This window comes from Corvus brachyrhynchos, unplaced genomic scaffold, assembly GCF_000691975.1.
Source record: "Corvus brachyrhynchos isolate BGI_N302 unplaced genomic scaffold, ASM69197v1 scaffold875, whole genome shotgun sequence".
NCBI lineage: Eukaryota > Metazoa > Chordata > Aves > Passeriformes > Corvidae > Corvus > Corvus brachyrhynchos.
The window spans coordinates 355,093-367,215 of NW_008238107.1; the positions used below are offsets into that span (position 1 = coordinate 355,093).

General features: G+C 57.1%; 1 protein-coding gene across 1 annotated transcript in view; it reads right to left on the reverse strand.

Moving 5' to 3' along the window:
• Nucleotides 1-11,269, reverse strand: part of BCDIN3D (BCDIN3 domain containing RNA methyltransferase) — a 25,289-nt gene extending 14,020 nt beyond the window's left edge. Inside the window, 5 exon segments of the mRNA XM_017733387.1 lie at nucleotides 3,956-4,061; nucleotides 6,084-7,058; nucleotides 7,061-7,517; nucleotides 8,893-9,107; nucleotides 11,221-11,269. Of these exon segments, the coding sequence (XP_017588876.1) occupies nucleotides 6,826-7,058; nucleotides 7,061-7,517; nucleotides 8,893-9,107; nucleotides 11,221-11,269 (954 nt within the window). The 3' untranslated portion in view covers nucleotides 3,956-4,061; nucleotides 6,084-6,825.
• Between the last annotated feature and the right edge of the window lie 854 nt (nucleotides 11,270-12,123).

The window sequence follows — 12,123 nt, forward strand, 5'->3', positions numbered from 1 at the left end:
ATCCTTTGCCCCCAGTCCCTCTCCAGCTCTCCTGGAGCCACTTTAGGCACTGGAAGGGGCTCCAAGGTCTTCCTGGAGTGAGGTGAACACCCCCAGCTCTCCCAGCCTGGCTCCAGCCTCTGAAGCCAAGCTGGGAGTGCCTGGAGCAGGGGTGTCCAGCAGGGATGTTCCCGGAGTTAATGGAGATGAGGAGACAGAGCTGAGCCATCCCAGGGCCGGCAGGTCTGGGAGCCTCCCTGCTCCCTCCCTGCCCGCTCCGTTTGATCCCTGCAGGATCCAGGGAGCTGCTTTGATGTGTCAGCCTGGCAGCAGGGCCTGTTCCAGCACGACTGCTGCCGGATTCCTGCGGGAACAAAGCTGCAGCTCAGCAGCTTCCAGAGGCTGGGACTGACCCCGGGGCGGAGCAGGGACAGCGAGGGACACAGAGGGGCCTCTCAGCATCAGCTCCCCTGTCCTTCCCAGGGAAGATGCAGGAATCACAACCCCAGTCCAGCAGAAGGGGTCACTCTGGGATCCTGGAGCATCCCGTCCCACAGGGTCTGATCCCTGCCCCACCACATGCTGGCGGTTCAATCACTGATCCCATGTGTGTCCTGCCATGGAAACGGGATCAGATCCCTCCGGAGCTTCCCTGCTCCACAGCAGGGCCCCACTCCACTTTAGACAGCTCTGACCTCGGAACTTTCTCACTCCCAATAAAACCGGCTATGTCACTCCGGGGAGGATCCAAGGACGGAGCGGCTTCATTAAACATCAGGATAAAATTCCAGGGAACTGATAAGAAGCATTTTATGATCCTGATTGAACTGGGGCTGTCTGGTCAGAAGAGATAAGGTCTGAGAGCATTTTATATTCCCTGGAAGCAGATCCCCACCCCGGATCACAACTCCAGCCCCTTCCAGTGGGCCCAGCTCTAAGGGAACAAGGACGCTCCAAAGTAACTCATTCCAAGGAACTTGAGCCCGAGTTAAGAGCCATGGAATGGTTTGGGAGGGAAGGGACATTAAAGCCCATCCAGTGCCACCCCTGCCATGGGCAGGGACACCTCCCTCTATCCCAGGTTCCTCCCAGCCCTGTCCAGCCTGGCCTTAGGCACTGCCAGGGATCCAGGCAGTGGCAAAGATTATGTCCATGATGATCCAAGGGACTTCTGTGCCAAGGGGGAAACAAAGTTTTCCCTCAGTTTGTTCCATAAGTGAATGAAATGGGAAACCTGAGGTGTTGAAACGAAATCCCAAAGAGGGGAGCCCAGTGAGAAGCTTCCACAAGGTGCCAGCTTCTCCAGCAGGACCAGGGAGGCTGAAACAAAGCCTTGGAGACTCCAAGGAACCCTTCCCACCTGGAATTAAACCTGAGGGTTCATGGCCAAGGCACTTCCACGTCCAGAATGACAGCCCGAGGATGGAACGGCCAAACTCTCCCTGTTTGCAGCCCAGCGGAGCAGGCCCTGCCCGCAGCACGTCAGGGAATCCCAGAATGGTCTGGGCACAAAGGGACCCTCAAATCCATCCCATCCCACCCCTGCCATGGGCAGGGACAGCTCCCGCTGTCCCAGGCTGCTCCCAACCCCGTCAAGCCTGGCCCTGGGCAGATCCAGGGGCAGCCCCAGCTGCTCTGGACAAATGTCCCGAGTGACCCCAGACTCACCCTTGGATTTGTGCTTGGTTTTCCCACCAAGATCCCCCCAGGGCTCTGCTCCCTCCCCAGTTCACCTCTCCCCAGTCCAACGTTTGCCCCAGAACTGGTGACACTGGGAGGGAAAAGCCAGACTCCCAAAGTGTGTCTAGGCTGGGACTGCTCTTTTCCCAGCTCTCCAGAATCAGATTCCCAGATTTCCACAGGTTGCCACCTCTCCCTTTTCTCCTGTAATTCCAAAGCGACAGGAGGAGCAAGAAGGAACCTGCCCTGAGCTGAGGCAAGGAAATCCAAACCTGGGATCTGCAGGGACAAGTTCCTGGGCCCAGGAAGCTGCTGCCAGCTCTGGCTCCTGAAGTGGGGCCCTCCACTCCTGGGCTGCTTGGATTAAACTGGAAGTTGAATTAATCCACTTTTTGCCATGTCCCCAGTTAGAAATCATGGAATGCCCTGGCTGGGAAGGGACATTAGAGCCCATCCAGTGCCACCCCTGCCATGGCAGGGACTCTTCCACTGTCCCAGGCTGCTCCAAGCCCTGTCCAGCCTGGCCTTGGGCACTGCCAGGGATGCGGCAGCCATGATTCAACATTGACAGAATTATCCTTCGTTTTCCCAGCCAGGAATTCCCAGGGGTGGGAGCTGCCCATCCCTCAGCATCAAAGCCAAACACAGCTGAACCAGCTCTCCAGGAAAGCCTTTTATGGATCGGATGTGGCTCTGCTTTGGAGATTCCCTCTGAGGAAATGCAATTCCCTTTGCTGAAGCCCAAGCCGAGTCTAGGAAGGGGGAACGAACTCACAGAAACTTCTACATGTGGTAAATCCGGGAAGTAGAGAATGAAAACCTGGATGAGCTCTGGAAAAGGGGCTGTGGGGGGATTCATCCCTCCCAGGGCCAGGGATGGGGGAATGGGAAGGAATCACAGCTCAGCTGAGGAGTCTGAAGAATCCCTTCTGCTCCAAGGGCTCAGGAAAAGCAGCCATGGAAATGGGACAGTGATCACAGGATCATGGAATGGCTCAGGCTGGAAAAGCCCTCTGAGATCATGGAGTCCAACCATCCCCCAGCACGGCCAAAGCCACCCCCGAGCACATCCCCAAGTGCCACATCCAGGGACGGGGGCTCCCTCTCCAGCTTTGTCAGGAGGCTCTGGATGCTGAAGGGAGCAGCCCCGGGACATTTGGTGCTCTCAGGTGGTTTCCTCTGGCCACTCTCCAGTTCCACACTCCATTTTTCCCTGGGAATGTGTCCTTTGTGCTCACCCAGCACAGGAATCTGGGAGACAGCAAAGTGTCCCTTAGGGGAAGTGACACTGAGTGTCACAGGAGTGACAGTAAGGAGAAATACAAAATAAAAATAAAAAAGGATCTCACTGACTCCAACCCAATCCAGCTTCCTCCAAGGGCTGGAGGCACCTGCAGAACCACCTCGAAAGTGGAAGCTCCGACATCTGAATTTTGATGCTTGAGCTCCCCTGCCTCGGTTCTTCCATGCCAGGAAGGGCAGAGGGACCTCCCACAGCAGGGGAAGGCATAATGAGCCCAGCACCTTGCGGGGCACTAATTAATCCCTGCAGGGATTATTGGGAACGGGGCACAGCTCTGAGCCCAGGGTCCAGCTCAGCTGCTCAGGTTTTCCTTCCCAGAAGTGCTGGGCAGTCACACAGCCGAGATTCCCCATCACGGAATCAAACCCATTCTGGGGATGGAAAAGCTGAGGCGAAGTGGGCTGGAGCCCGGGAATGATCCCAGAGCTCGGGAGCTCCCCAGGCACGGCCAGGTGCTCCAGGGGAGCAGCTGCAGCTCTGCACTCCCAGGGCAGCTCCAGCTCCCTCAGCAGCAGCAACCACCCCTGGCTGGCCCAGCCTGGGATCAGGGACATCCCTCTCCTGGCCTGCTCCAGGTGTCCTGAGTCCTACCAGGGTCACCAAGCCCAGGAGTCCCTCAAGGAAACCGAGTCAGGTTGTCCAGAGCAGCTCTGGCTGCCCCTGGATCCCTGGCAGTGCCCAGGGCCAGGCGGGATGGGGCTGGGAGCAGCCTGGGACAGCGGGAGGTGTCCCTGCCATGGCAGGGGTGGGATGGGATAATATTTAGGTCCCTTCCCTCCCAAACCCTTCCCTGGCTCCAGGATCTCCATTTCTCCATGGCCGTTTCTTCTCCATGAGAACACCCAAAGCTTTGCCGCTGTCCCAGGAGCAGACATGGGTTTAACCCCCAGCTGGAATTTCCCTCTGTCCCACCCTCAGGAAAACTGGGAACACATTTTAGGCACGTGGGAAATGCAGCGTGTTAAAACCAGACAGAATTCCCCAGATCCTTACTGCAGTGGGATCCATGGGGTCTCTTCCAGGCTCTCCCATCGCTGTATCCCAGAGCTGTTCCCACCTCTCCTGTCCCAGCACCTTCCTGGACAGCAGGAGCACGGAGCTGAAAGGAAAATGAAAGTGATTTTGCTTTCTCCTTGCTGAAGGACTGGCTCCATCTTGAGCTCTGTAATATCCCAGGATCACAGACATGGAATTGTTCAGGTTGGAAAAGCCCTCAGAGATGATCGAGTCCAACCATCAACCCAGCACGGCCAAGGCCACCCTGACCATGCCCCCAGGTGCCACATCCACACTTTCCTTGGACCCTGCCCGGGATGGTGCCTTGGGCAGCCCCTTCCAGTGCCTTACAACCCTTTCCAGGAAGGAATTTTCTCAATTCCTAAACCTAAACCTCCCCTGGTACAACTTGAGGCTGTTTTTCCCTTGTTCCCTGGTAGCAGATCCCAAATCCCCCTGGCTCCACCCTGTCAGGGAATTCAGGAGAGGGAGAGAGTCCCCCCTAAGCCTCCTTTTCTCCAGGCTGAGCACAGGGATTTGTTTTGACCATTCTGAGCCATATTTGTGGTGAAATCCAAAGGATCTGGCTGTGCCAAAGCCAAGCAGAGGGAATTCTGGAGTTGGGCCATTCCTGAGCTGCTGGGACAGAGCCACATCAGCGATTCCAAAGTCCAGGAGTGAGAGATAAGGAGCCATTGGGCTCTCACAGACACCCCGGGCATGGACAGCATGGAAAAACCAGAAAAATGGGAATTACCAACTCCAACCCACACTCCTCCCTCAAGCAGCAGCCCAGGAGAATTCTCCAGGCACATCCCAGGGGGATCCCCAGTGAGTGAGGAACAGGAACCAGGGTCTCTCTGAAGGAAAAGATCCTTCCAGCAGGGGCAGGGACAATTTGGGATGCACCTTCCTAGCAACTCTTCCTAGAATTTTTTCCCAGGGAAGCACGAAAATTCCCAAAGGAATAAGAAAGGCAGGAATTCTTTCCCCGTTTAACTGGGAGCAGGGACAGGGCCGGGCTTAGCTCAGAAATATTTCAAAGGTGAAAGAAAACAGCACCAAATATTGACACAGGGGAAGAGAAACATTCCTGGGGGGGAAGGGTGTGGGATGCGCGATCCTGCAGCGCCCCCAGCAGCACGGCTGGGAAAGAGCAGCTGGGCAGGAGGAAAGGGGAGGAAAACACGGCAGGAGCGACAGCCCTGGAGGCAGCAGAGCTTCCCAGAGCTCCGGGAACGTCAGGAGCTGCTCCATTCCCAAAGGGATTCCCGTGCTGGAGGAGCTGCAGGATCCCCGTGGAAGCTGCGTTTATGGGAAGGGCCTCAAAGTCCTCCTGCGACTCTGCTCAGCATCCTGAACCACAGGGAATCCTGGAATGGCTGGGTGGGAAGGGACCCTCAAATCCATCCCATCCCATCCCATCCCACCCCTGCCATGGCAGGGACACCTCCCCCTGTCCCAGGCTGCTCCAGGCCCCCATGTCCCGCGGCACGGCCAGGGATCCAGGGGCAGCCCCAGCTGCTCTGGGAAATCCATTGCAGCCCCTGCCCACCCTCCCAGGGAACAATTCCTTCCCAATCTCCCATCCAGCCCTGCCCTCAGGAAGCCATTCCCTGTGTCCTGTCCCTCCATCCCTTGTCCCCAGTCCCTCTCCAGCTCTCCTGGAGCCCCTTTAGGCACTGCAAAGGGCTCCAAGGTTTCCCTTCTCTTCCCTTCTCCAGGCTGATCCACACATTTGCTTTTCCCCCCGCCCTCTCCCTGCAGGAGGAATCAAGGAATTCCCCGTAAGGAGGAGGACAAATCCACCGAGGTTTTCCCAGGTCCCTGCTCGGCCGGGCGGGAACAGCGACACAGCAGCACCACCTCCTGGAGCTGCCGCCTCCTCTGCCTCTGGGACGGAGCTCACCCGGAACAAGGCTCGGGACACCCCCGGGCTTCCCTCGCTCGCTCCCACTGGAGCAAGGAAAACGGGAAGTACAACACAATTCCCAGCTCAGCGCCCTGGCACCGCTCAGGCGCTGAAAGGAACGGGGATAAAAACAGGATTAAAAACCCCAACACGGAATTTAGGATAAAATTCGGTGCTTTTTATTCCAAGGTTGTTATTCCCAGAAGCACTCACCGTTAGGGATGAACCCCTGTCCTCGGAGAGTTGAGCCAGGGGCTCAATCCGGGGGGGGATTGTCCTGCAGGTGCCTCACCCACGTCCTGGGGGATGTTTTGGGTGGATTTTGGGAGAGGTTCCTCATCCAGAGGGTGGTCGGGCACTGGAACAGCTTCCCAGGGAATGGTCACAGCCCCGAGAGAACAAAGCTGGGGGTGCTGGGATTTTGAGATCAGTGGGATTTTTGGGCTGTCCTGGGCTAGGAGTTGGAGTTGATGATGCTGGGGGTCCCTTCCAACTGTGATTATTCCATAATTCTGGAGGCCAGGGCGTGCTTGGATAACACTCAGGCACAGGGTGGGATTTTGGGGTGTCCTGTGCAGGGCCAGGAGTTGGACTCGATGATCCAGGTGGGTCCTTCCAACTCCAGATGTTCCATAACTCTGTGATCCCCACAGGTCCCTTTCAGCTCTGGATATTCCATGATTCTGGAGGTCTGGGAATGTTTGGACAACGTGGGCATCAGGATTTTGGGATTAGTGGGATTTTTTTGGGATTTGTGCAGGGCCGGGAGCTGGACACGAGGATCCTTGTGAGGCCATTCCAGTCAGGACATTCTACGTTCCCTTGGGCATGTTCCCTGTTATTCCAGGGAATATTCTTGATACACATGGAAAGCACATGTAGGAACTTGGATTGCAGGAGCACTTCCTTGAACCACGTCAGACCCCACAAAATTGGTTAAAACTGTCCCCAAAAATCAGTCACAGACACTCCTTGCCTCAGATTCCCAGGGGAAGTCAAGCTCTGGTCCCAGCGGGGATTCAGGAATTCCCAGCTCCGCCTCCTTGCCCAGCAATCCAGGGATGTGCGAGGCCCCTGCTCGGTCGGAGCCCTCGGCGTGGGCGCTGGTGGATCTGAAGAGCAGCAGGCTCCTGTCCCAGCTGGTGCTGCCGAAGGAGCAGACGAGCTCCCTGGCGCATTCCCGCGGCTGACGCTCGCGGCCATGTCCCCGTTGATCCGCAGGGATCGGAAGTGCTCGAAGTCGGCCCGGCCCAGCCTCCGGAGCCGGCGCGCGGCCGCCCGGTAGCACTTCCAGGGCTGCGGCTCCACCAGCAGGAAGGTGCACAGCGAGGCCAGGAGGGCCAGGAATTCCAGCAGGCCCCTGTCCCCGTGGTTCAGGTGGATCCACATGGTCACGGACATGCAGAAGCCGATGTCGAAGGAGGAGCGGCCGAAGCGCTCCAGGTAGGAGCTCAGGAAGGCTTCCCTGGCCCCGGAGTCCATGATGTCCAGGCTGGCAAAGGAGATGGATGCAGGGAAGGGGCTGCTCTGCTGGGCCCTCCGGATCAGCTCGGGGTCGATGTCACAGCACAGCAGGTTCAGCTCCTTCCCGCTGGAATCGCTCTGCTGGAGCCCCACGAGGTGCTGGTACAGAGCCACACTGAGCTCCTGCGGGAGGAAAAGGGCGATTCAGGGGGAGCACTCACGGCACCTCCCCGGAGCTTCCTCTCCGTGGGTTCCCAAAGGAAAATCTGACCAAGATCAGCAAAAGATCCATCCTGGGAGCCCCGAGCAGCTGGGGTGGAGCCTGGAACCCCCCCCCCACCTCAGGCCTGCTGCAAAAACCAGGGAAGCATGGAATGTTCCGGGCTGGAGGAAGGCAGCTCATCCCCTTCCACCCCTGCCATGGGACACCTTCCACCAGAGCAGGTGGCTCCAAGCCCCCGGAATTCCAGGGTCCCCAGCCTGGAATGTCTTTCCACAGTGCAGACTGATGGGAAGGGGATTCATCCTTAATTACAGGAGATTCCATGGAGCTCCTGGAGCCGCAGGCACAGGACAGGCTGGGAATGTGCATCCCGCTGGCCTGCTCCACAGGCTCACCTGGAACGGGAGCTGGAGCTGTCCTTTAGGGAATGCCTCAGGGGGAATTGCAGTTTGGGGGTCCCAGGGCAGGACTCTGTGGGACTGGAATGTGTCTGGAGCTGGCAATGGAGCTGGGAATGGAGCTGGGAAAGGGCTGGAGCACCAGAAGGAGCTGGAACACTCCCGAGGGAGCTGGGGGTCTCACGTGGGACCTCCTCGCTCTCCAGCCTGGACAGGAGGTGGAGCCAGGAGGGGTCGGGATGCGCTCCTGGGGAACAGGAGGAGAGGAAGCGGATTCCAGGGGAGGTTTAGGTTCGGTTTTAGGGAAAATTCCTCATGGAAAGGGCTGTCCAGCCCCGGCCCAGGGTGTCCAGGGCAGGGGGGCACTCCCCATCCCTAGAGGAATTTAACAGATCCAGGACAGTTTCTCCCCAGTGTTCCCAGTCCTCCCTCCAACACCCTCGGCACTGCCTGCCCCAGGCCTCCCCAGCTCCCCCAGTGCTCCCAGCACTCCCCACCACGGCCCCCCCACCGTTCCCATCTGCGTCGCCCGGATCCCTGCCTTTTCCAGTATTCCCAGTTTGTCCCATTGCCCTCCTCCTTCGTTTCTCACCTGTGTTCCCAGTCTGCACCACCACAGACCAGTGCCTCATCCCGAGCCTTTTCCATGGGCTGGATTGTCCCCCAGTGCCCCCCACCAGGACCTCCCCACTCTGTCCCAGTGCCCCCAGTACGAGGGGGCTCCCAGTGTGTCCCAGTGCCCCCCACCAGCGCCTCACAATATTCCCCAGTACCCCACACCAGTGTCCTCCAGTCTGTACCAGCGTCCCCCAGTACCCCACACCAGGGTTTCCCAGTCTGCCCCGGTGCCCCCAACACCCCAAACTGGTGCCTCCCCAGTTGGCCCCACCCCGTCCCCCCAAGGCGCCCCAAACCCGCTCGCGTGCCGCCCCCTCACCCCGGAGTTGCAGCCCACGTCGAGCCCGAGCAGCGGGCGGGGGGCCGCGGGGGAGAGGCTGGGCGGGGAGCCCTCGGGGGCGCCGCCATTTTCCCGCTGCTCCCGCGCGCCGGGCGGGAACCGCAACTGAGGAGAAACGTTCCGAGGCAGAAATAGTCCGAGGAGGGCGGCAAGGATGGGGACAAGGGACAGCGCCAGCAGCGCAGCCACAGCCCCTTTGGGGCGAAAAGAAGAGATTTGAGAGATTTTGTGTAAAAAACCCCAGTCTGGGCCCTGCCAGGCTGCAGAGGGACCGCGCCGAGCACCCGTGTGTGCTCTTTGAACGCTTCCCCTCGCGTTGCCATGGCGACGCCGCGGCCCAGCGGGGTCTCAGGCCTTGGCGGGGTTGGGTATTTAAATAACATGGACATGTTAATTAAGTAATATAAAAATCATATCTTATCCTATAGAACATATTCATTCCTTTCAAATAAATAGCATGTAAATGCTACTTAAACCAACGCTACTGAAAGCATATTTGAATAATATAAACCGATGTTATATAAATAAATACCATAAAAATGTTATACACAGAAATAACAAATAAATGGTATTTAAAACACATTTAAACACGTGATTGCGCTGAGGGTACCCAGGACCCTACGGGCTGCAGCTGAGAGAGGTTTTAAAGCAGAAAAAAATGGAAGTTCCCTGTTAAAGGGGGGTTTAAGAGGAGGGGGAGGTTCAGGGTTAAAGAGGCGCCGTGGGGCAGAGTTAGGGTTAAGGGGCCTGGCGCAGGTGTAGGGTTAAGCTGGCACAGGAAGCTGGATTTCATTTGGTGCTGGTTTCAATCACAGCGTGAAGAGCAGAGGGCGCCTGGAGCTCACAAATGCCGGGGAAAGGCTCCTGCTGCCCGCATCGGCCCTTCCTGGGTTTTCGTGGAATCAAGAAAACCCAGTGGTTTTTGAGTGGGAAAGGACCTTAAAATCCATCCCATCCCACCCCATCCCCATCCCATCCCAATCCCACATTCCCCCATCCCACCTGGGACACCTCCCACTGCCCCAGGCTGTTCCAAGCCCCAATGTCCAGCCTGGCCTTGGGCACTGCCAGGGATCCAGGGGCAGCCCCTCAGAAATCCATTCCAGGGCCTCCCGACCCTCACAGTGTGGAATTCCTTCCCAATCTCCCATCCATCCCTGCCCTCAGGAAGCCATTCCCTGTGTCCTGTCCCTCCATCCCTTGTCCCCAGTCCCTCTCCAGCTCTCCTGGAGCCCCTTCAGGCCCTGCAAGGGGCTCTGAGCTCTCCCTGGATCCTTCTCCTCTCCAGGTGAGCACCCCCAGCTCTCCCAGCCTGGCTGCAGAGGGGCTCCAGCCTTTGGAGCAGCTCCAGGGCCTTCTCCAGCAGCTCCTCATCCTCCCTGTGCTGGGAGCCCTGGCCGCAAACAAAAGGCAGAAAAAATTGCAAAAATAAATACGATTTCGCTCCCTTCTCCAGGCAACGGAACCCAGGGGGGTTGAGGTCTCCTCTGACTCTCTCTGGCTGGATTTAGGACCCCCAAATTCCTGTTTTCAACAGGCGTGGGAAGCAGCTCGATGCCTTCCTCTCTCCAGCATCCCTCACACCCTGACAAATCTCCCCCCTTGTCCTACATCCCTCCACCCTTCCTTTGATGGTCCCTGCCTGATTAATCCAAATTCTTGCCCCATTCTCCAAAAGCCAAGTGCTGAAATTTGATGGAATCCTCAGCCTTTTACCCTGTCTGTGGCACTTTCAGGGAACGCTGATGATGTCTCATCCAAATGCTCTTGGACACCTCATTATTTGGGTGCGAATTCTCCACTTCACTCCTTTTTTTTCTGAAGAAAGTACAGGAAGATCCCTCCTGGCTGCACAGGCTGTTCAGCACCACTTCCCAGGAGCCAAATTTCCCATGTTTTGGATTCCACTGCTTCCCAAAAGCACAGACCTGCTGCACTGGGATTTCTGTCCTGGACAATCATCCCTTCCGAGCTGATGGAGTGAGATGGGAGTTTGGCCCTCCCAGTGCCAGTTCCCATTTCGGGTGGTGAATTGTCCCTGGAGGAACTTTTCTCCTGCATTTACTCTTGGGAAAGCTCCAGCTGCTCTCCAGCGCTGCAGAAAATTCCCTTGGAGCAGGAGCCCTCTCACAACTCATCCCCACTCACTGATTCTTGAATCCTGCGGTCACATAAACCAAGTGGGAGAGGGAACAAATCCCTCATTCCTGGAGCCCTTTGGCCCTCAGTTCTCCAATATTCCTCATCCATCACACCTGCTCCAGACCCATGTGCTTTTTATTGCTCTGTGTGGGATGTTTTCCTTACTCATAACCGGGGAAGAGGTCACCTGGGCTCCGTTAAAGCTCTGGGCCATGCCAGGATCTTGTTTATATTTTAAGGGATGAAGCAGCACCTGCACAACCAGAGCAGGAACAGGCACAGGCTCCATTTTGCAACCATTTATTAGCAATAGTCGGAGAAGATACAAAATCCTATTTACAGGGAAGTTGTAGGAATGACTGCTCCAGAGGATTGGGATACGGAGCTGGGTGAGGACTTCGGGTGGAGGACACGGGAGGAGGGGGAGCAGCCCTCCATATCCCACCCCAAATCCTGCATCCCTCAGCCTCCCGAGGAACTCCAGCTCCCCGAGCTCAGTATCCACCAGGGCTGGCTGGGATGGGATCAGTGTGGAAAAGGGACCAGGACACATGCAAGGGACACAGGAGGGCAGCAGGTGCCCCCCGTCAGGTGCCTGGAGCGGGGTCATGCCAGGAATTCCCAACAGGAGCAGAAAAGCCGGGATATATCAGCAGAAAGCTGGGATATATCAGCAGACAGCTGGGATATATCAGCAGAAAAGCCAGGATATATCAGCAGAAAAGCCAGGATGCAGCAGCAGCAAAGTTACTCCACACCAGAAGGAAAAAGAACAATTCCAGAGGGGGCTGCAGGTCCAAGTGTTCCTCCCCAGCTCCCAGCAGGGCATTTTGGAGGAGTTTTTGGGACTATTTCAGAGCCAGAGCTCATCATGGAGCTCCACATTCCTCCCTCCAAGCCTGGAAAGCGCAAATCCCTACAGGAAATGGCTGTGAGCAAGGAAAGGCTGTCCAGCCAGGTTGCTGAGGGCCAGGAAATTCCCTCTTGAAACTCTTATTTCATCCACTTTTAGGGTGCCTCCCGTGCCATTCCCAGTCCTGCCTGCTCAGCATTCCCAGGATTTGGTTC